The 24618-nt window shown below is 34.5% G+C and overlaps 1 protein-coding gene across 2 annotated transcripts in view; it reads right to left on the bottom strand.

Annotated features, from left to right (window-relative positions):
• Window positions 1-23095, bottom strand: part of c6h12orf4 (chromosome 6 C12orf4 homolog) — a 37822-nt gene extending 14727 nt beyond the window's left edge. Inside the window, exons 1-9 of one of the 2 annotated variants that reach the window (XM_059335074.1) lie at window positions 22985-23095; window positions 21600-21788; window positions 20293-20438; window positions 13077-13258; window positions 9423-9522; window positions 8365-8489; window positions 3847-3953; window positions 2787-2984; window positions 980-1108 (exon numbers count right to left, since the gene is read on the bottom strand). In XM_059335074.1, the coding sequence (XP_059191057.1) occupies window positions 980-1108; window positions 2787-2984; window positions 3847-3953; window positions 8365-8489; window positions 9423-9522; window positions 13077-13258; window positions 20293-20438; window positions 21600-21780 (1168 nt within the window). In that variant the 5' untranslated portion in view covers window positions 21781-21788; window positions 22985-23095. Of the gene's footprint in view, window positions 1-979; window positions 1109-2786; window positions 2985-3846; window positions 3954-8364; window positions 8490-9422; window positions 9523-13076; window positions 13259-20292; window positions 20439-21599; window positions 21952-22984 lie in introns of those variants that run through there. The other variant, XM_059335075.1, reaches the window with a different exon arrangement.
• Between the last annotated feature and the right edge of the window lie 1523 nt (window positions 23096-24618).

Genomic DNA, 24618 nt, shown 5'->3' on the forward strand with positions numbered 1-24618 from the left:
TTTTAGTAATATATTTAACGCCCTGTGCAAGGTTATCATTTATTCATAAAAGAGCCATCCTTAATCCCCAACATTTTTGGTGATCTTTGATGAAGGCAATTGGTATATTTAAACAGATACCCCAACATAGTTGACGCCCCGGTGCGTAATTACAACATAAGCATCTTGTAAGGACTTACAAGGGCCTTACTACTTGTTAATTAATGGTTATTACAAGGACCTTAATATAAAGCGTTACCAGCATTTCTAATGCATAGATGTCTAAAAGTTTCAGTTTCCTATGGTAGCATCAGTTTCCAGTCTTTTGATTTTCTGGTGAGATGTACACTACCGGTCAAAAGTTTGAACACCCCAATTTTTCCATTTTTTACTGAAATTCAAGCAGTTCAAGTCAAATGAACAGCTTGAAAGGGTACAAAGGTAAGTGGTGAACTGCCAGAGGTAAATAAAAAAAGGTAAGCTTAACCAAAACTGGAAAATAATGTACATTTCAGAATTATACAAGTAGGCCTTTTTCAAGGAACAAGAAATGGGTTAACAACTTAACTCTATGGAGTCTTGGGCTATTTTGTCCATTTTTGAATTCTTTTCATGTCTTTGTAAGTCATTTTGTTTCTTTTTTTGGTAATTTTGTGTCTTTTTTTAGTCATTTTGTGTCTTTTGGTGTCTTTTTTTGTCATTTTGTGTCTTTTTTTAGTCCAACATAAAATGTGATTTTGAATCTTTTTTTACTTTCAAAACACTATCATGCTCAATAAAGAATTTTAAATGTTGGAAATGTGCATTCATTTCAGAGTACACTGAGACATTAAACTGCATCATTTTCAATTAAATTCTGGAAAAGTTGGTGTGTTCTAAAACTTTTAACCAGTAGTGTACATCCAGGATGAGATCTCACCAGTCTTTCCTTTCTCTTTCTAATCCTTATGAATGTTCTGTATATATATTATAGCTGTAATGCAGCGGCCAGAAGTCTAACCAGGCTGTTCCTTCTGCTTGCTGCTCCGCTGGGCTCTTGCATACAGCACCACCTGCTGCACCTCCTCCAGCTGCTCCTCCAGACAGGGGAAGTGGAAGTCTGTGCACTCCTTCGCCACAGTTGCAAAGTCTGGGGGTCAAAAGAGAACAGGCCAGGGATGAAATGAGTCCAGAAGTTAAAGGCAGAGCTCATCTATGTTATTAATCTTTCAAAAATCCAACAGGGGTCACCAACAGCATATGCAGAAGATGTCCGGTCCTATCTATCTCAATACAAAAATAGACAAATTCTCACTTGATTTATTATCAAAGAAATGATTGTGGAAACATTACAGCCTCAATCACTAGATTCAAGTCTTCTTCAATACAATATGATGTTTATTGGTTAAATATTGGTTCCATTTAAAAGAAAATAGATGAGAAGGAAACGTATGATTATGAACATTTTGGTCATTTAAGAAAATGTCTTGTCCAGCCTTCAGTTGCACTAAAAGACCCTAAAAGATTTTTTCAGGGAAGTAACGTACATTTAGTTTTAGCGTGAAGAGTTTATTTTTAGATACACAGATTGTGTCTCCATACTGCACTCCAACTGTAAAAATAAAAAAAATCCAAACATGAAGGTGAATGGAGCGCCCCTCCTACGAAGCAGTTTCAGGGTGTTTTTTAATCCTGCGTTTCATGCTTTTCAAAGCCAGCAGCAGTGTTTGGGTTTAGAGGATTAAAAAAATCATTTAAAGGGGAGTAAAAGAATAGTGTTATTCCCACAGTTAAAATGAGAGATAATCAGAGTGAGTCATGAGTAGGACTAAAATAAAATTCATGCCATTCATTGGTGCCAAATATTACAAAGCACTGCTACAATAACTGTAGAAAATGTAAACATGTTGACCAAGCAGCAGGAGTTTGCAAATTCTCATCTTTGGGCAAAACAACACCAACAAGTTTGTCCAAGTGAAAATGTCTCTATATGAATGCACCAGCTCTCATGTATGGCGGGAGTTTGGATGGAAGTGTATGGTCCGTTTCTTCATTACACCAAAACAAAAGGCACATTTTGCCGGAGGGGAAGCTACGTGCTGGAGACAATGTGGACACCGGGAAGCCGATCACTGGCATGTCTTTTGGGAGTGCCCAATGGTTAAATCCTTCTGGATAGAGCTTCATAAAGTATTAAGTGGCATATTTAACACTAACCTACACATGCAGTTTTCTATATTGTTTTTAGGAAATTTAGATTTACAGGTCAGGCAAGCTGATGAATATTTATTTGGTATTTTGATAATTGCTGGTAAAAAAGCACTCACAAGGCGTTGGTTGCTCCCTGAGCCACCTACGGTGCAGGAGTGGATAGGTATAGTAAATGACATTTATCTTATGGAGAGGACTACCTTCTCCCTTCGCCTTCAGAAAGATAAATGTGTTAAACTGTGGTCCAAGTGGGTTGAATATGTTAATGTGGAACAGACAGAAGTACTGTAAGGATGACCCTGTAATGCTGTTTTGTACTGTAACATTGTACTGTTTTATTGGGTCTAATGATTCGTTTGTATTACTTATATTTCATTTTGAAACTCCATGGTGGATAATGTCTTTTTCTTTTTTCTATTTGCTCTTTTACATATGTCTACCTTTCCCAGTTTGTTCAAAGTTCTCAAATGTAATAAGTTTAACTTTCTGTATCTTGTTTCTTGTTTTGTAAACAAAAAACCTTGATTGTGAGTGGCAGAAATACTATTGTATATTGTCTGAAAGTAAGCACTGTATGATAATGCTCTCACAAAATAAAAATAAAAAATGTAAAAAACCTCTCTTGATGCCACTGTAGGAGTTGACCCTGTTGTCGACCAGCAGCACCAGGCCACAGAGTGAGGAGGAGTAGAGTGAAAGGGCCGTCTGCAGACGCCTCAGCTTGGCTCCACCGCTGCCGTGCCGCCGGTGCTTACAGAAGTCCAGGACGTCGGCTCGGACCAGCCGCAGGTTGTGCATCGTCTTCAGTTGTGCTCCTGATTACAAAAAATATTATTTATACAAAAAAATCTTTCCTTCCACATGCATTCCACATTCCACATCCACATTAGTACTCGATCACATTAATCAGAAAATGACAATACAGTGTGCTGTAGGTGGTGTGGCACCGGAGGGAACACAATTAAAGATTGCTCAAAGAAAAGCAATAGCATTCTCTTCATTGTTGGCCAGGAGATTGATCTTATTTAACTGGATAAAGGCAGCACAGCCAACTCACAAACGATGGCTAGAGGAGGTGATGGCTCACCTTCAATTAGAGCATCTTAGATTTACTTTGCAGGGCAACACTAAGAGATACTCTAAGGTATGGCAGCCTTTTATTTTTTATTTTGAACATGAGTTTTCATCTGCTCCAACATAATTGGCAGCTTTTGACCCTCCCCCTTGTATTTATTTATTTATTTTTTATTTTATTTTATTTTTTTATTATAACTATTATTATTTTACTATTTTTTATTATTATTTTATTTCTTTCGTTGGAATTAATGAATATTATTATTGTTGTTGTTGTCATTTTTTGTTATTTTTATTTATCTATTTATTTTTAACCCGAGAGTGTCTGGTATTAGTAGGATCTGTCTTGTTACTGTCTTGTCTGTAGTTTTGACCTGTATTTGTGATGTATATTTTGAAAAATACTATTTTGTCTTGAATGGGATGTTTGATGTTTGAATATGAAAATCAATAAAAACACTTTGATTATTATTACAGTGTGCTGTAGGTCACACCAATACCTCTTTGCATTAATATTTACAGACTTATACTAATGAAAATAAAATGCATAAGAAGTGCTCTACAAATATGGTTATTGACATTTCAGCTGACACAAAACTGCACCTAGGTGTATGGTGAAACTCTCCTCCAGCTGAGGCTGCTCCTCAAACATCCTGGCCCCAGAGTCTGCCTGCTCCGACAGCTGGCTGGGCTGAACCTTAATCTCCTCACTGGAAAATCAATCACGCAAACAAGTCAATCAGTTAAGATATCAATCAAAAAACAACACATCTGGTGCAAGTGAAACAGAAAGAGAACTGACAAAACCTGACAAAAACATATTCAGACTCATTCAGGAGAAGCTTTTTTTGAACAATAAACAATAAATAATGTCGTACACAAGTGGATGATGCAAGTTATAAAGATTCAATGCTTAGTTTTAGCACTTACAAAACTTTCGAAAAGTTACCAAAATAATCGAAAATCCAACCTGTATTCTTTTACAAGCTACAACGTACACCACTGGTCAAAAGTTTTAGAACACACCAACTTTTCCAGAATTTAATTGAAAATGATGCAGTTAAATGTTTCAGTGTACTCTGAAATTAATGCACATTTGCAACATTTAAAATTCTTTATTGAGCATGATAGTATTTTGAAAGTAAAAAAAAGATTAAAAATCACATTTTATGTTGGAATAAAGGACTAAAAAAAGACACCAAAAGACACAAAATGACTAAAAAGATGACACAAAATGACTTACAAAGACATGAAAAGAATTAAAAAATGGACAAAATAGCCCAAGACTCCATAGAGTTAAGTTGTTAACCCACTTCTTGTTCCCTGAAAAAGGCCTACTTGTATAATTCTGAAATGTACATTATTTTTCAGTTTTGGTTAACCTTACCTTTTTTTATTTACCTCTGGCAGTTCACCACTTACCTTTGTACCCTTTCAAGCTGTTCATTTGACTTGAACTGCTTGAATTTCAATAAAAAAATGGAAAAATTGGGGTGTTCTAAAACTTTTGACCGGTAGTGTATATGCATATTTACAAAGTGTTCAAAGTGCTGATGTCGAAGTATTAAGTTCAACCCACACAAAACAAGATAATGATATTCATCATTAAGTAAAAAACTGGTGCAGGGTCAGCACGTTGTCTAACAAGCTCTTAGCATAGAGGTCCTGCTGGTATCTGGGTTTTGATTGAATATCCAATATATTCAGTGCAGGAGCAGAATTTAAACCAGCACTCTGAGGAGCCACTTTACTGTTAACCACCATGTGAGTTTTCCCCCACTTCTTAACACAAGATGCCAGTCATAATTGATGCTGCAAAGCTGAGCATCAGTCAAACTGAGATGAGTTTTTGACCTCTTGTAATCTCTTCAATTTCTATGTAAATGGAGTCTGTACTTCAAAGGGCCAGCAGAAATGTCATGTTCTGGATTAAAATGCTGCAGAAGTGCAGCTGTTAAGATCCTGTTAGTTAAGGGTCAGTTTGACCTCCAGTTTAAATACTGTCAAGTAGCAAAATTTACATCAAGAATATTTAAAGTATTTTATTTTTTCCCCTTTTCCCCCCGTTTTAACATAATTTAGACCCCACTTTTACTCACCCTGTTTTATCATATATATGTATATTTTAGGCAGGGATACACCAGTCCAGCTTTAGTTATCAGCACATACCGAGCACTATTATCTATTATAAGTTTATTTCTTTCTAATAACTATGAAATTTTAGGTGGAGGCTTTAAATAAGCCCATCTGGGTTTTCTGCCTCCCCCTGCACTTTACATTATATGTTATCTTTGTCATTTTATGTAATTCTAACTGTGCAAATAAATAAAACCTAAACCTAAAAACCCATTCCATACCAGTGTGTCCTTAATAATCTGTATGCCTCACTGTGTTGAAGTAACTGGAATTATTATTTGATGTGTAAGGCAACATCAGGATTGACTGAAGCCCAGCCTTCCTAACTTTGTAAAACAAAATTGAAAAAATAAATATATATATTTTATTTACTGTTACCAACAACTTGGTAACATATCTTCAAAATTACCAGTTACAATATAAGTGTAAACCTTTTAAATACAGAAAAAATGGTGAAAAGGAAATAAATTCTCACTATATAATGTATATAATATATTAACCCTTAATAGGACACTCATTGAAATACTTGCAAATTCCAAATTTCAACCCTAGAGAATATTGAAGGATATTACATACTGCCAGAATGTGTAAAAAAAAAACATACGGACCTGGGGAGAGGGGTAATATTTAGAGAAATAAGTTTATGAGATTTAAAGTGGTGAATCTGCAAGAAAAAAAGTTGCTTTTTTTCCACTTTTTTCTTGTAAATCTGCGACTATTTTTGTGCAGATTTGCCACTTTAAATCTAATGAATTTGCAACTTTTTTCTCTAAATATTATGTTATTTATTACTCATTTTAGATATCCGCTGAAGTTAACAAAGAATTTCATTGAATAAACCCAAGAGGAAACAAGGACAATAGCATGTCTTTGCCCCATAGAGGCAAATATGGGAAAATTACTCAATCCGGTGACTCAATCTGGTCGTAAAAAGTTTTGTTGTCAGCGCTCTAGATTGAAAGCCTGATATAATAGAATACATCATTGTATAATGTAATGGCCAAGGGATCAAACCTTGTGGTCCCAGTGGGGACATCTTGTCCTTTAGGGTCTGAACGTCTCTTCTACAACAATTCTACAATGTTTAGTTGTTTTAATTAATTTTAACATTAATTATTATCTGTGTAGATTATGTGTGAAGGTGTTCAGTAAAGAGCTCCTTCTTTATTTTGGCTGCATAGTTTTTATAGACTTATTATAGGAGCCAAGGTTGAACTTGAAAAAATAAAAATAAACTCACACCTCTGCCATAAGCAGTAAATCCTCAAAAAACCCAAAACATGTCACCAGTTAACAAGAGTTAAAGCTCCCAGACGAACCGAAGCCTCTGCACTGATGCCACATTGTCAGAGAACAAAGATCATGAAGTGTCTTTTAACAATGACACTCCAAGCTGCCGCATCCGCACAATGCATCCATCTGTGTCTGCACTGCAGCTTTTCTCTTCCTGCCTGACAAGAGGACAGAACGAAGCACCTGACTGCAGGGTTCATTATCTCACATCCACTGTTTCTTTACCCCGACACTTAAAAGAGCAAGATCAGAGCCTGTCCACCTGTATATACAGCTGAAACCAGAAGTTTACATACACTATATAAAAAGACACATATGCTTTTTTTCTCACTGTCTGACATGAAATCAGAAAAATCAAAATTATTTCTATTTGCTAAATGCCAGAATCATTAGAGACGGATTTTTTTAGACAATTTTTTATTACTTTCTTCAAAGTCAGAAGTTTACATACACTAACATTATTATGCCTTGAAACAATTTGGGAAAGCCCAGATGATGCTGTCATGTCTTTGGAAGCTTCTGATTGGTTTACTGACAACATTAGAGTTAATTAGAGACACACCTGTGGATGTATTTTAAGGCACACCTGAAACACACTGCTTCTTTGTGTAACATCATGGGAAAGTCAAAAGAAATCAACCAAGATATCAGAAATAATTGTGGACTTGCACAAGTCTGGTTCATCCTTGGGTGCAATTTCCAGATGCCTGAAGGTTCCACATTCAAGAACAAAAGCAAAAGACCTTGTGAAGATGCTGTCTGAAGCTGGTAAGAGTGTGTCACTATCCACAGTGAAACGAGTCCTGAGACATGGGCTGAAAGGCCACTCTGCTAGGAAGAAGACATTACTCCAAAAGAAACATAAAACAGACAAATTACAGTTTTGTCAGACCACAGGACATCTTTCCAAAAATTAAGGTCTTTGTCCCTGTGTGCATTTGCAAACTGTAATCTGTCTTTTTTTATGTTTCTTTTGGAGTAATGTCTTCTTCCTGGCAGAGTGGCCTTTCAGCCCATTTCTCAGGACTCGTTTCACTGGATAATAACACACTCTTACCAGCTTCAGCCAGCATCTTCACAAGGTCTTTTGCTTTTGTTCTTGAATGTGGAACCTTCAGGCATCTGGAAGTTGCACCCAAGGATGAACCAGACTTGTGCAAGTCCACAATTCTCTTTCTGATATCTTGGTTGATTTCTTTTGACTTTCCCATGATGTCACACAAAGAAGCAGTGTGTTTCAGGTGTGCCTTAAAATACATCCACAGATGTGTCTCTAATTAACTCTAATGTTGTCAATAAACCAATCAGAAGCTTCCAAAGACATGACAGCATCATCTGGGCTTTCCCAAATTGTTTCAAGGCATAATAATGTTAGTGTATGTAAACTTCTGACTTTGAAGAAAGTAATAAAAAATTGCCTGAAAAATTCCTTCTCTCATTATTCTGGCATTTAGCAAATAGAAATAATTTTGGTAATCCTAACGGACCTAAAACAGGAAAAGTGATTGTCTGATTTCATGTCAGACAGTGAGGAAAAAAAGCATATGTGTCTTTTTATATAGTGTATGTAAACTTCTGGTTTCAACTGTAGGTGTAAAGTGACTCAACAGATATCAAAGAGCATGCTTCAGAATACTCACAGATACAACATGGTAACAGGGTGTGTACACAAACACATGCAGACAAACTCACTTAATTTGGCTGCTGTTGTTTGATTTCTGCAGGTCTTGGTGCAGACTGATGACCCACTCCTGGTACTCGTGCTTTTGAATGCCCGTAACTTGCTTCAGCTCACTGGCCCACTTGTTCTCCAACACCTACTCAAAGGAGATAAAGTCAAACACAGAGGGCCTTTAGTTAGATCAGCTATTCTCAACCTTGGGGTCGGGACCCCAATTGGGGTCACGAGATGATTTCTGGGGGTCGCCAAATCATTGTGGAAGTCAGCTCTGTCTCCACTGTGTTAAAGTGTTCATGTGTTAACGTGTGCTTGGTCATTTAATGTCTTTTTTTGGTCATTTTGTGTGTTTTTTAGTCATTTTGTGGGTTTTTTTCTCATTTTATGGGGTTTTTTGGGTCATTTTGTGTCTTTTTTGGTCACTTTGTGTCTTTTTTTGATCACTTTGACGTCAACTTGTGTCTTTTATTGGTCATTTTGTGTCTTTTTTTGATCATTTTGTCATCAATTTATGTCTTTTTGGTCATTTTTTGTCTTTTTTTGGTAACTTTGTGTCTTTTTTGGTCATTTTGTGTCTTTTTTTGGTTATTTTGTCTTTTTTTGTCATTTTGTGTCTTTTTTGGATCATTTTGTGGTCAATTTGTGTCTTTTTGGGGTCATTTTTGGTCATTTTGTGGTCAGTTTGAGGTAATTTTGTGTCTTTTCTGACAATCCCAAAGTAGCAAGTTATTAACATTAAAGTAACACTAAAATATAAAAAAAAATATATTAATGAACATACAGAGAGATGTTTTAATTGTTGTCTGCTTCATTATTTGTCCAAAATTCGTCATATCAACTGAGTTTGTCTTATCTGAACTGTGAGATTCTGTTCAGTGAGCATGCATGTTAAATTGGGGGTCGCGATTCAAAAAGGTTGAGAACTACTTAAGTTAGACAACAACAGACTAGGACAAATCTGAATTTGTAAATGTAAAAATCCACTGAATCCCCTGAAATGTCTGTGGTGAAATTATTACTGTACTGGGATCAAGGTGCACCTGCGACAGAGCAACACGTCGTCTGTTTTTACCTGCTGAGCATCAAAGTGTTGAGAGGCAACTGCATTGACATCCTGGTCACTCAGAGTATTCCCCAGCTCATGCATCACTTTGTCCATTTCAGCTGCTTGTCTGCCACACAGAAAAATATTGATTGACTTGATTAGACTGATAGGGAAAACATCATCATCTATACAAGCGAATAAGTGATGAATAAGTACAAGTAAAAGGTGTACATAGTGTTTATAAATATTTAATTTGTAGTTTTGTCTTTTTTTCATCATGTATATAGTGTATAAAGATATTTTATTTCATGTTTAAAATATTTTTAAAATATTTTTTAATCTTGTACATAGAGAAATTTTATTTTATCATTAGTTATATTTATGTTTGCAGTTTTGTCTTGTTTTTAGCTTGTATTTATATTATTTATTTATATTATGTATTTATATATTTAATTGTATTGTTTGTTGTTTATAGAGTATACCGTGTATACAGCTTTTTTATGTATTTTTTTATTTTTGCCTTGTTAGTGTTGTAGTGTATATAGCTATTGTATATGTAGTTTTATCATTTTTTATCATGTATATAGTATATACAAATATTTTATTTTATAATTAGTTAAATTTTATTCTTATTTTGTCTTGTTTTTATTTTTTATACATGGTGTATAAATCTATTTTATTTGTATATTTAACTGTATTTTTGTTGTTATTTTATTGTTTATAGTGAATACAGTGTATACAGCTATTTATTTTTTTGGCCTTGTTTTTATAGTCTATTAAGCGATTTTATCTTGGGATGCATTTATGGTGCAACAGCAACAGTCCAACAGATAGATACAACATACAATAGAAAAGAAAAGATAAACTCCTATAAAAGGGCCAGTGTTTTGTATTTGGTGGCATCTAGTGGTGAGTCTGGAGATTGCAAGTAGAGTTCCTTTTCCTTTTAGAGTTTCCTCACATTTCCTTTTGCAGTTACGTAGTCAAACGGCCTTCAAACGAGGTAAAAAAGTGGTCCATTTTAACACTAAGGAACTAATTAATTAATAAATTTATATATGTACTTAGGAGACAATAGGTCCAAATTATTTTTTTTTGTTAATATGTATTATTTAAATATGTATGTTTAGGGAAAAAAAAAAAAGTGTTAATTGAGTAGTGGAGATGGTTTAAATAAGCATATGCTTCATCCTACTCCTTTTCGGACATGTTGCGTTCACATTACAGCGTTTGTTTTGACTATTGCTATTTTTTTTTTGTTTTGATTATTCTCATTGGATGTATTTGTTTTTGTGTTTACTTTGTTGTGTTACTCGCACATGTTCGAAATAAAAGCTGAACTGAACTAAACACCAACCGCCCTCTCTAAAGCCACTGTTACATTTGTCTGTTCTATTATAGAAACATATATAATGTATCCCACTGAATCATGCACACTGACCTTTAATCCAGTGTGCTGATCACAAACAGATTAATACTGTGATTTATACAGCCTATTTTTGTATTTATGCAACAAAAAAAACATTTGTTAACCATATGTGCATGTATGTGCATCAACACAAACAGAGGTAAGAAGTCACAGGTGTACTGGGAGAACGACCTCAGCCTTCTATCCATGCATCTAAAAATAGGTGAAATTAATCCACCACACAGTAACTATCCCATATAACTCTAAGAGTAACCAGAGCAAAAGTTCAGCACAACAATGTCTCATTTCTTATCTTGGTCCGGACCACATTAACTGAACTTCTAAAGGTTTAGTCCGTTTCAGTCAAACTCTGGTGCGGTTAAATCTCTGTTACAGTTTGTTTGGTCACTGATAAACGCTCCGATCGTATTCTGATTCAGACCAAACAACCAGTCTGAGATCACCTGAGAGGCTCTCGACAGTTTCCAAACAAACCCTATCGCGGCTCGATTACACTGTAAACGTAATCTGATCCGGTTACAGGAAATGAACCAAAACGCAGCGGATATTGGTCTGAGTGACATCATTTACCTTTTCCATTAATCATCTAACCTAATAAATCATTGGCCGGTGTTCAGCTGACACAATCATGTTCTGGAATATTAAACAATGAATTTATTACCAGGGTCGTCTTTATACAGACGCAAATAATAATAATAATAAATAAATAATATAAAGGCATCCCTGTGCCCCTGAGCAGGACACAGTTCACAGTATAAATACAGGTTGTTATTCATGTGAAAACACTTATTATTAGTATTAGTTCATACAGCTGTTAAAGTGAGTGACAGCTGATTATTAGGGCCACGGGGCAATCGCACTACTGTTATACTGTGGATTTCTTCTTCTTCCTCTTCCGGATGCAATTTCGTCCTGCTACTAGTCAATACTATAAAATTACATATCAAAACGTGCGGTTTGATCGGGATCGGTGTGCTATTACTTTTCTCTACAGAATACGAATTTATCGCGACTTATGTCGCGAAGAACTGCCCAAAATTTTGCATTGAAGTGAATGGGACGGCTGACAAAAAAAAATTAGCGAAAAAGAACAATAATTGGAGATTTTTAAACGTCTACTTCTCCGGCATAATTTCACCTAGAGACTCCATTTAAACTTTAAACAGTAGACACAAGTCTTGTGTATCGGTGTATTAATCCACGTTTCAATAGGTCATATAGTTTTTTATCAATCCCTGTTCAATGACCATGATCATTTTTGGAGAAATTCTGAGATTATAATGGGTGTGTATTGCACGGAATGTTTGTGTCACAGTGTGTGACATCATCGCCAGAGTGTAGAGGGAGAGAAAAAACTGTCAAAAAATTAATTTGAAAACTGCGCTCCAGGCCGCAAATTCCACTCTACAGAAATAATTTATACATAGAAACGTAGGAAAATTAGTCTTCTCACTCACAATCCTCTGGTAAAGCTGTCAGAGTTATAGTTTGGGCGTAGGACGCACGGATGATCCACCAACACCACCAACAGCCTCATTGGCTCCCATATTAAAAACGCAGGGAGATTTGTGAAAAAGGGAGATGTAACATTTTTTTTAGATCGCTCCAACAAAGCTATTTTTTTCATTTTTTTTCTTTACACACACACACACACACACATACATTTTGAGGTTAAAGGGCATAGGTTGCTGTATAAATGAATACTTGAAAAGGTTGCTTTGAGGTAGCCTCTGCCACCAGTATGAATGTGTGTGAATGGGTGAATGAGACAGTCAGTCGTGTAAATCAATTCCAGTGGTCCCAAAGCGACTAGAAAATATAAACTATATAAGTGCAGGTCCATTTACCATTAACTGGAGGAGAAAGGATAGATCAGTGCAGAGTTGATGTAGAAAAAGCTTCGACAGCAATATTTCATGGTGCGTTTGGCTCCATGTTGCTTTGTTTATCTCCGTGTTTACATTGTCCACTGCCAACTTTCCTACCAATTAGAAATAAAACAAGTCTTTTTTATTTTAATTTGCTCCACTGACATTAATGCACTGTGAGATCAAACCAGACTTAATACAAAACAAACCGAAAGTATCAATTTCACTCTGTTTTGGACTAACCAAACAGACTTGGGTTGTGAAAGTACCACCAAAATAAAGAAGATGGGTACAGCTCCAGCCACACACACACATTTACAAAGAAAAAAAAAGAAAATTGCAGTATCTGCAAGAAATTTCAAGGCAGTAATCCTTAATACCAACCTCTCCTGCAGCTTCTTAATCTCCATGTCTCTCTCACTGATGAGCTCAGAGATGCTCACAAAGTAGTTGTGCTCCAGGTTGAGGAGGGTATCTGAGGCGGGGGAGTGGATCAGCTCATGGTAAACATCGGCAAAGTCCTCGTCCCAGCTGGGCTCCTCGGGCCGAGCATGCTCCAGCGTAGTCTGAAACAGTGGTGGAGAAAAATAATTATAGGAAAATGTTAATTGTAAAGACAACGTTCCACTCAGGCGGCAATCTCCGTGTCTGAGCATGGAGGCCAACCAGGATGCATTAAGCCTGCAATCTACCCAAAATTCCAGCAGGGGGCGCTAAGTTTGGCTGCAAAAAAAATCTGCCCATTCATTTCAGTGCAAAATTTTAAAACTTCTGACTTGATTTATTACCTCAGAAGGTTTTTTCAGGACAACACTATGGTCTCAATCACTAGTAAAAAATCATCTTCTAGACAATTTGATGTCAATAGTTCTAATAATGGCCCCATTCAGAAGAAAATAGAAGATAAAGAATCGTATGATTTGGGGCGGGGCTACCTTTGATTGACAGGCCACTGACAAGGCGAGCCGTCACCAGGAGAGAAGCAGAGCAATGCGTATCCACGGCAACAAGTCAATAAAGTTATATATAACGTTATATAGATAGAAAAGAGGACGTTTACCGGTTTGGTCTCTTCACTTTGACCCTTTCACTGTATTTTCACTTAATGACAGTTTATTTGAACGTTTTGTTCAGTAAAAATGTCTTGTTCAGCGTTTGGTTGGACTAACAGACACTCCAAGGAGTCGCTGCTCAGTTTTCTGAGGTAAGAAAGATACATTTTGTTTTTGTTTGTTTGCTAGCCAAAACTAACATCCCAGTTAATGCTCCAGTTAATGCTAACATGAATTATCAGAAGCTTCTTTCAGTCAGGTTGAGGTGTAGAGAGGCTGTAGTCAGTGATCAGATCCCTCTCCTCCTCCACAGTCCAGATATGGTCTGCTTCCTGTATCAGAAACAAGATGGCGACGGGTATAACGCTGAACTCGAGGCTTCCAACGGGCCACAAACCAATGGGTGACGTCACGTGACTAAATCCATTATTAATACAGTCTATGGTTCCACTATGTGTGGTTGCTCCACTGCATAAAACTACAATCTCAATTGTGATTCTGCTGCTTATGCTCAAGAGAAGGGTAACCATCCTGGTGCGGATTTTCAAGTAAAAAATGTAAAAACGACGTTTTCTTTTTCCAACAGGAAGCGATAAGAAGAAGGCCAAATTAAAAATGTCAACACAATTTGAATGTTTTGCATCGCTGAATAAAGCAGGGCAGTTAAATAGCCCATCCATAATTAGTAAAGCAACAGAACAGTATTAGAATCTGAAACTCCTCTATTTATACAGGCTCAGGAATCTTCAGGCCACAAACACGACGGACTGGAAAGCTTCCATGTGTATTTCTGCTGGTCCTCAACGTGGGCCAGCCAGGCAGCTCTGCTCTTTTTGTAAATACCTGGGCCAGTGACAGCACAGTTACACTACCGGTCAAAAGTTTTAGAACACCCCAATTTTTCCAGTTTTTTATTGAAATTCAAGCAGTTCAAATCAAATGAACAGCTTGAAAGGGTACAAAGGTAAGTGGTGAACTGCCAGAGGTAAATAAAAAAAGGTAAGCTTAACCAAAACTGAAAAATAATGTACATTTCAGAATTATACAAGTAGGCCTTTTTCAGGGAACAAGAAATGGGTTAACAACTTAACTCTATGGAGTCTTGGGCTATTTTGTCCATTTTTTAATTCTTTTCATGTCTTTGTAAGTCATTTTGTGTCTTTTTTTGGTCATTTTGTGTCTTTTTTTAGTCCTTTAGTTCAACATAAAATGTGATTTTGAATCTTTTTTTTACTTTCAAAACACTATCATGCTCAATAAAGAATTTTAAATGTTGCAAATGTGCATTCATTTCAGAGTACACTGAGACATTAAACTGCATCATTTTCAATTAAATTCTGGAAAAGTTGGTGTATTCTAAAACTTTTGACCAGTAGTGTAAGTCTTCTAAACTTTGAAATGTAAATCCTAATTATCTTATTGGTCTTATATAAGAGGCGTTCAATAACACAGAAACGTGTAGGTGAAAAGACCAACCTTATCTTAACCCATTGAAGCCTGGAAAGCAGAAACGTCGTTTTGTAGTATTTGTATAAGCTCTCAAATACTTTTTGAATTTCATTTCTATCTGCTACAGAGGCTGAAAAATCTATTATTTAGTAGAATCGTTGACACTTCTGTTGAATTTCCAGAAAAACTAAAACAGGTTTTAGGGGCTTATTTTAAATCCGCCCAGAGGTTTTACAGGCATTTTTTTACAGGTGTTTTAGGCCTAAATGGGTTAATTAGAAAACCAAAAACTCTACTTCTTTGTACGGCTGGGCGATATGGACCAAAAGTCATATCCCGATATATTGAGACTGAATATCGATATACGATATATATCCTGATATTTTTATCCCCAAATGAAAGCAAATGTTCAGTCAAAGTCGAAGCTAAATATGACATGTCACAAGTAGTTTTATTGAAACCGTTTATTTAAGTGAAAATAAATACTGGATAACAACAGGAGTACCTTAAAAACCCACCTCTTTTCTCTTGCCTACAATTAAAGTTTTTTGTTTTGTTTTGTTTTTTTTCCTCCGGCAAGTTCTAGAGAATAGTGTCCCCTAGTAATCCCACAGTGCTTTTAAAATTATCCCATCTTCTTTTAATTTATTTTAATTTTTTTTTTTTTTTGTTGGGGGTTTTTTTGTTTGTTTGTTTCTTTTTACCTTTGTCAATTCTGTATTTTATTGCACTTTTTGCACTTTTATGTGAAGCACTTTGGTGCGGCTCAGCCGTCTGTAAATGCGCTATATCAATAAATTTGACTTTGACTTTTTTTTTTTAAATCAAAGCTCCATAAAGTGCACATTTAAATAAAAAAATATCTTAAATAAAGATAGCCTATGAAATAAAATAGGCCAATCTTTTTCTGAAATAAATATATTTATATGAGAAAAGAAAAACAAACAAAAGAACTAAATATGACAAACCCTAGTAAGGGCATCATTTATATATATAAGAAAAAAAATTGAACTATATCGATATAAGCAATATGGTCTAATTTCATATCACATTTAAAAATATATTGATAAATATTTTATATTCAACAATTTTTATTGATTTTTAACAGTGAATTAACAAACAGAGACACAAACAATAATAATAATTACAAAATAATAATAATATATATATTAAAATATATATATATATATATATATTTATCAATTTAATAAATAAATACAAAACTCATACATACATACACACAAACAATAATAATAATTACAAAATAATAATAATATATATATTAATATATATATATATATATCTGAATTTATTATTTTCAATTTAATAAATAAATAAAAAAACTCATACATACATATATGTAAACAAAAAAATAAAATAAAATAAACAAATAAAATTTTAAAAAAGATATAAAGATCTCACTTCAGTACTGGTATCCTAGTCCTCATTTAACAGAATTTGTAAGGTCTTATAATACTCTAGAAAGTCCAAGTCCTCTCAAACTTTTGCAAGGAGCCTTTAAAGTGAGATTTTTTTTTTTTAAGGAACTCATGAATAATCAATTCACAGATGCACTGCTACTTCTGTTTAAATTGGATTAATGATCCGTGAGTGCCCTGTTAGTGAGCGGGAGCATTCAGGGACACTAAACACTGCTGAGCTCCTACAGAAACATGGAGGAGAGGATATACGATCAGCAGCCACGCTCTGGGTTTAACTAACACCTGCCAAGAATAAAACATGCTGTCCAAATTATTAATAGACAATTTTCACAGAAATATCTGACCAAAGTTGTTTGTTTTTTTAGCAGTTTGTGTACAGGATCAAACATAATCATGATGCATTTTTGAGCTGTCCTACAAACTGTGATGAAGCTCAAAGGACCAACCAGGAGGGAAGTAAAGAGAAATTCTATAGCCGGTATAGAGTCTCAGGCCGCTGGGACTCAAATGAGGACACTGCCTACACATAGACGGTCGCCCATAAAGCTGGGATAAAATATTTGGTAACGCTTTATAATAAGGTCCTTAATAACCATTAATTAACAAGTAATAAGGCATTGTTCTCGCTTTAGATCCGGTAGTTGCAAAAAGCATAGTTAACTTATAGTTAACTTATAATAGATGAGCAATAAAGTATATTTTAATATCAATAAGCAAACAAAATAAGATTAATAAAGGCATGGCAAAGACATAATGGGTGGGTGTCTGGGCTGAAATAATCACAATGTGTTGTTTTTTCAAGTAATACTAATATAGAGTTTTCATGGATTAGTTGCAACATAATTTAGAGTTAAACATTTAAACGTCATGCTATTTTTTTTCTTCATTTCGAGTGAGTTTGTCAGTAAACGAACCTGTATTTCTATAATACAGTAGAGATACTGTAAATTTTACAGTAACTTAATGGCGAAACTGCTGCCAGTAATTTACTGTAATTTTACAGTAAAAAGTTTTACAGTATATCGTTCACAATAATATTGGTATTTTTTTTATGGTTAAAAAATAAGAGCAAAGTGTGCTAAGAGAATCCACCACAGAATTTCCGAGAAGACTGTCAAAATAAGATGCCTTGGTAACGCTTTATAATAAGGTCCTTAATAACCATTAATTAACAAGTAATAAGGCATTGTTCTCGCTTTAGATCCGGTAGTTGCAAAAAGCATACCTAACTTATAGTTAACTTATAATAGATGAGCAATAAAGTATATTTTAATATCAATAAGCAAACAAAATAAGATTAATAAAGGCATGGCAAAGACATAATGGGTGGGTCATGGGTGTTTGTAATGCTATTATTAACACTGATATAAGCTTATAAACACACAATAATGTTAATAAGCATCTTGTAAGGACTTACAAGGGCCTTATTAAAAAAAATTAAATTGAACATTTTAAACATCACAATCAGCGTGGGATATTTTTATTTGAATGTCCTCATGTTTTTATGTGTGCTGTTTTACTGTGATTTTATGATTTTTTTGTTATTATTGTATTCATGCATATTTTATTTTGTGCGGGCAGTACATTTTACATTTTATTTTATTTATTTTTATCCCATTTTTAATATATTTTATCTTATTGTATCTTACTGTTTTATTGTTTACTACATCTCTTTGTATTGTGTTATCTATTTATTGTTTGTGCAGCACTTTGGAAACCTTGTGTTTGCTAAAATTGTGCTATATAAATAAAGTGGATTGGATTGGATTGGATTATTACTTGTTAATTAATGGTTATTACAAGGACCTTAATATAAAGTGTTACCAAATATTTCCATTTCCATGAAATGATTGTGACAATGTAATTTATTCTTGACAGATAAAGTGTTTATTTTTTTAAAACTTTATAAGTCAATCTCTTCCAAGCATATCACAATGGAATAAAACCATAATTAACAGGAGGATTGTGTCTGAAAACAACATTATTCCAACTATTATGGGCACCCATGTATATTTAGTATTTTTATTACATTGTTATTGATGCTGAATTATGAATTAAATTTAACTAGAATTGGATCTTATATGATTCAATATGACAAAAATGGATAAGGGTGGCACACATTTTTTTTTATCAACTGATACCAATAACCGATAATATATGGTTCTCATGGCATTTTTGTATTTTAAAAGAATAACCAATTACCTGCAGTTTATGCACAGAAGAAAGGCACAGATGCATTGTCAAATAATTTAATATTCCATAGCTCTGACCTAACCAAATCTATCAGTATTAATAAAATCAACAAAGAACACTCCTGACTCTTCAAATGTTTATTTTTTCTAGTCAAGTATATTGATTAACTTTTTCATTCTGCCAAAGAATTCAAATTAAATGCTTTGACATAATCTATCAAAGTCAGTATATTAAATACTCTGTACATGTTTGATGGCGTCTTAAAGATGCATAGCGCCACCTGCTGTATCAGAGTAGATGCTGCACTTGTTTAGTCAATGAAAGTAATTTAATCAAATGAATAATACATCATAATATTAATTTCCCATGTGTCCCATTTATGGGTACAGATAAAGAAGACTTGCATGTATACTTATATTGTTGTATATTTAGTGTAGCATGCTTTTTTTTTTAACCTTTTTTACTTATATGTATTGGCAGAATTATTTTCTTAAATTATTTTTTCAATTTTCAAGCTACATTCACAAAACCTCAGACTCTTCTTGCAAAACCAAACTTTCACCTCAAAACAGTTCAATCTGTGCTCAAAACTGAACTATGTTGTCAAATCGTGCCCCGAGTCAATCAAAATTAAAAACACTACTGAGCAGTCACTAAACACTACATAGAAAAATAGAAAACACAATGCTCAGGACATGAAGCTGGACAAATACATGTTCACTGTTCACTGTATGAAAATGTGTTGGAAATGTGTCTAAACAGGTGAAAAGTGCTTACGGTTTTGCCAAAAGAGTGATTGATTGATTGATTCAATCAATAAATCACAATATTATGTTTAAGAAAGTTTATATTTTTACTGTAGATTACAGCGTGTTTTATATTGGTTTATTGCCTTTTATTGTGTAATTGAAATTTACCACAGCTCCTGAAGTAGGCGCTGCACATGCGCATTGTTGTGCTGAAGGACTTGGAAAAAGGTAAAAAGGTGGATTAGCAGAGTGCTAATAGGTACAGAGAAAAAAGTTTTTTTGACCGTCATTTCAGATGTTGCCGTTCTTTTAGATGTTTCAGTTACTTCCTGATGTTTGTGGAAAACCAAGAGAAGCTTGGATTGACGTGTATTAATGGAATACCTGGATTCTGCAAAGATCAATAAACCAAGGAAACTCCGACCTGACTCCGGTGGTTTGTGAATAATTAAGGAACAGTAACACACGAGTCGAGCCAGCTGTACCTGCCTTCTGCTAATAAATTGAGTGGCTTTAGGATTAAGATTTATGCTTGCCACTACAATAGGGTTTAGTGTTTTAGCAATTGAGAAAAAACTGTAAGTCACAAATATTAGAAATTAAGTTAAATCCATCATGACACTGAATCTGTCAACAGCCACGATTATACTTCCAGTACTGATGTCTGCAGCTTCTTTCTATTAGTTTTTAATAAGAGGCTGAAGTGTGTTATTACCTCCACATAAGACCTAGTCCATGCGTTGGTGAGCTGGTTCACGTCTACGTCTCCTGTTGTGAGTCTCTGCAGGGCCAGCTCTGCCTCTCGGTCATAGTCCAGGATGGTCTCCCCCTCGATGAAGCTGGACAGGGAGGTTTTTAACTCTGCAGGAAGAGCAAAAACCAGTCACTTGAAGAATGTTTTAATTTCTGGGCGAGCCAAGTAAAACGCTGCAAAATCAATGAGCTGGATCCATTTCATCAGCATTCATCATCATACATCATTTTACAAGGAAACATACACTACTGGTCAAAAGTTTTAGAACACCCCAATTTTTCCAGTTTTTTATTGAAATTCAAGCAGTTCAAGTCAAATGAACAGCTTGAAAGGGTACAAAGGTAAGTGGTGAACTGCCAGAGGTAAATAAAAAAAGGTAAGCTTAACCAAAACTGGAAGATACTGTACATTTCAGAATTATACAAGTAGGCCTTTTTCAGGGAGCAAGAAATGGGTTAACAACTTAACTCTATGGAGTCTTGGGCTATTTTGTCAATTTTTTAATTCTTTTCATGTCTTTGTAAGTCATTTTGTGTCTTTTTTTGGTCATTTTGTGTCTTTTTTTAGTAATTTTGTGTCTTTTGGTGTCTTTTTTTGTCATTTTGTTTCTTTTTTTAGTCCGTTAGTCCAACATAAAATGTGATTTTGAATATTTTTTTACTTTCAAAACACTATCAAGCTCAATAAAGAATTTTAAATGTTGCAAATGTGCATTAATTTCAGAGTACACTGAGACATTAAACTGCATAATTTTCAATTAAATTCTGGAAAAGTTGGTGTGTTCTAAAACTTTTGAACAGTAGTGTATATATATATAAAAACATAATTCTCACTGTGCTGTAAAAATAAAAATAAAAAATAATTGTGCACAAAGTGAGAAATGTCATTGTAGTACAAAAATAATTGTTATTGTTAGTAAGTCTCATTGTTTCAATCAGTTAATTTGTATCTTCCAAATAAACTTCAATGAGATTTTAAAAAAAAAAGGCTAAAATAAAGGTTTTGAATGCTTAAATATCATCTTTGCCGTTTTTTAATGTGCCCCTCTGATTAAACACTGGCCCCTCCTTGGCCCCCACAGTTAAACTGGTCTAGAACCGCCACTGGCTGGCGGGCACCTGCCAAACCACATACAGCCCTGACATTTTTGCAAAAGAAAAGAAACACAGGAATTTAATTTGACAAAGTCAGAATAAGCACACTCCAAATACACAGGCTCTGTACTTTGTCCTTGACTGGTTTTCTTTTAGGAACAGCAGCAAGCTCACCATTCTCTATGTAGCAGGGTATTTTATGCAGCAGCATCAGGCGTCCGTGAAGGTCACTGATGTTCTCCTGAACAGGAAACTGCAGAGGCACTTTGAGGACACAGTTGTGTTTCCCTGCCCTGAACTCAAACACAAACTCCTTCTCAGCAGCGTTGTTCGCTTTGCTTTTGTTCTTCTTCATCGTTGTGGCTGGAAAAAAGAGGTAACAGTAAAATTAATGACCGTCTAAAGCAGTAGTTCTCAACCTTTTTGAGTCGCGACCCCCAATTTAACATGCATGTTTTCCGCGACCCCCGCTCACTGAACAGAATCTCACACGCACAGTTCAGATCATACAAAAAAGAAACAAAATGACCAAAAAAAGGAAACAAAATGACCAAAAAAAGGAAACAAAATGACCACAAAATGATCAAAAAAGACACAAAATGACCAAAAAAGACACAAAATGACCAGAAAAGACACAAAATAAAGACACAAATTGACCACAAAATGATCAAAAAAGACACAAAATGACCCAAAAAATAAACAAAATGACCAAAAAAAGACACAAAATTACCCAAAAAGAAACAAAATACCAAAAAAGACACAAAATGACTGAAAGACACAAAATGACCATAAAATGAAACAAAATGACCAAAAAAGAAACAAAGTGACCAAAAAATGAAACAAAATGACCAAAAAAGACACAAAATGACCCAAAAAATAAACAAAATTACCAAAAAAAGGACATAAAATGACTAAAAAGAGACACAAAATTACCAAAAAAAGACACAAAATTACCAAAAAGACTAAAACACATCAACACATGAACACTTTAAATGTGCACCTTATGGAGCTTTGATGTTTTTTTTTTTAAAGGTACTCCTGTTGTTATACAGTATTTATGTTCACTTAAATAAACGGTTTCAATAAAACTACCTGTGACATGTGATATTTAGCTTTGCCTTTGACTGAACATTTGCTCTCACTTTGAGATAAAAACATCAGGATATATATCGTATATCGATATTCAGCCTAAATATATACCGGGATATGACTTTTGGTCCATATCGCCCAGCCCTACCTAAACAGTGTTCATATGCAGTACGAGCAACACATTGACAAGACATTTTCATTGTTGCCATGTTGAACTGAAACTAGTAAAGGACATGTGTTTTGCAGTTGCTGAAATAAAAATATTTAACGACAAGTCACTGTAAAGTGTCAGCAGCCCTGTTATTGTTGTTGTTGTGATGTAGCTCTCTGCTAGCTAGCAGGGTAGCTAACGTTTAGCTGCGAAAGCTACAAATAATAAAAGAGGGGCAGTCCGTTATAGACACATCTAGCTGAAGATAACTGTTCGCTTTGTTTTGGTGAAGACTAAATCTTGTGAGAGGCAGATTTACCTGAGGATGGATGGATGGATGAGGTGTTTCCTGCTGCAGCTCCTGTTAGCTTCAGTCAGCTGACTGCTGCACAGTGACGCGGTGTGGCAACAGAAGCACTTTCGTGACTTTGAGACTCAACTGTCAATGTATATGATTTCAATTTGTGCATCACAGATTTATTATATGTATCTGAAATAATAATAATAATAATGTTGGCAAGTCGCATATATTTTATATGAGTTGTTTCCTTTTGCGAACAAAGCAGATTTATAGAGCCACGAATCTAATGAACTGAAATTTAATTTACTAAAGCGTGTTTCCTTGTGCAGTACCGCCCCCTACTGGCCAAAGATGATACCAACAGTGGTGGAAAGTAACTAAGTACATTTACTCAAGTACTGTACTTAAGTATAATTTTGAGGTACTTGTACTTTACTTGAGTATTTCCATTTTATGTAACTTTATACTTCTACTTCACTTCATTTAGAGGCAAATATTGTACTTTTCACTCCACTTAATTTAGCTGACAGCTTTAGTTACTTTTCAGGTCGAGATTTAGCCTAAACAAACATGATTAATTAAAAGTGTTTTTTTTTTATTATTAAATCTTATAACAGTATATTAAGTAGTTAAAATGAGCCATGTCTTTAGAAAAAATAAAGCACTTACATAAATGCATCAATACAAATAGCCTAATGTAATAATATATTTGGAATAAATATTACAATCTGAGTGGGTCCATTCTGCATAACGAGTACTTTTACTTTTGACACTTTAAGTACATTTTGATGCTGATCCTTTTGTATTTTTACATCAGTAAGTTTTGAATGCAGGACTTTTACTTGTAGTGGAGTAATTTCACAGTGTGGTATTAGTACTTTTACTTAAGTAAGAGATCTAAATACTTTTCCCACCACTGGATACCAATCAATAAAAGAGGAAAACACAACTAAAACCTACTGAAATGAACACTTGGTTGTGCACAAGATCATGGCTGTTTTAATAATGAGCCACAGGCACTCGCAGAACACACAATCTAATAGAATATGAACATGAAAACTGCTATAGGCTGAAATATGTGCCACCAGAAACTGAATTTGAATCATTTATATTTGAATTTGAAATGCTTAACTTGAATTATTGCATTAAAAAACTGAATTTGAATCACATTATTTTAATTTGTATTGTTCAATATGAATCATTGCATTGAAAAATTGAATCAGAATTGTAATTTGAAATTTAATGTATTACTTTGGAACTGAACGTTCAAATTTGAATTGTGAGAATTGAGTTTGAATTGTGTAAACTGAATGTTCAGTTCCAAAGTAATACATTCAATTTCAAATTACAATTCAGATTCAGTATTTCAATGCAATGATTCAAATTGAAAAATTCAAATTATGTGATTCAAATTCAGTTTTTTTTAATGCAATTATTCAAGTAAAGCAATTCAAATAAAAATATAAATTTCTGGTGGCACATATTTCAGCCCATAAACTACACCTAAAAGCCTTTTCCAACTACATCTCAAAGTCTCATCCTCAGCCTTTAAAATAAATTGGTATGCATATTTTGTGTATAAATGCATACAGGGTTTTGAAATTAGATCACAAAAAATAAGTAACTAGTCCACCCAAATTGCATCTGAAAAA

Source organism: Centropristis striata, chromosome 6 (assembly GCF_030273125.1).
Source record: "Centropristis striata isolate RG_2023a ecotype Rhode Island chromosome 6, C.striata_1.0, whole genome shotgun sequence".
Classification (NCBI taxonomy): Eukaryota; Metazoa; Chordata; class Actinopteri; order Perciformes; family Serranidae; genus Centropristis; species Centropristis striata.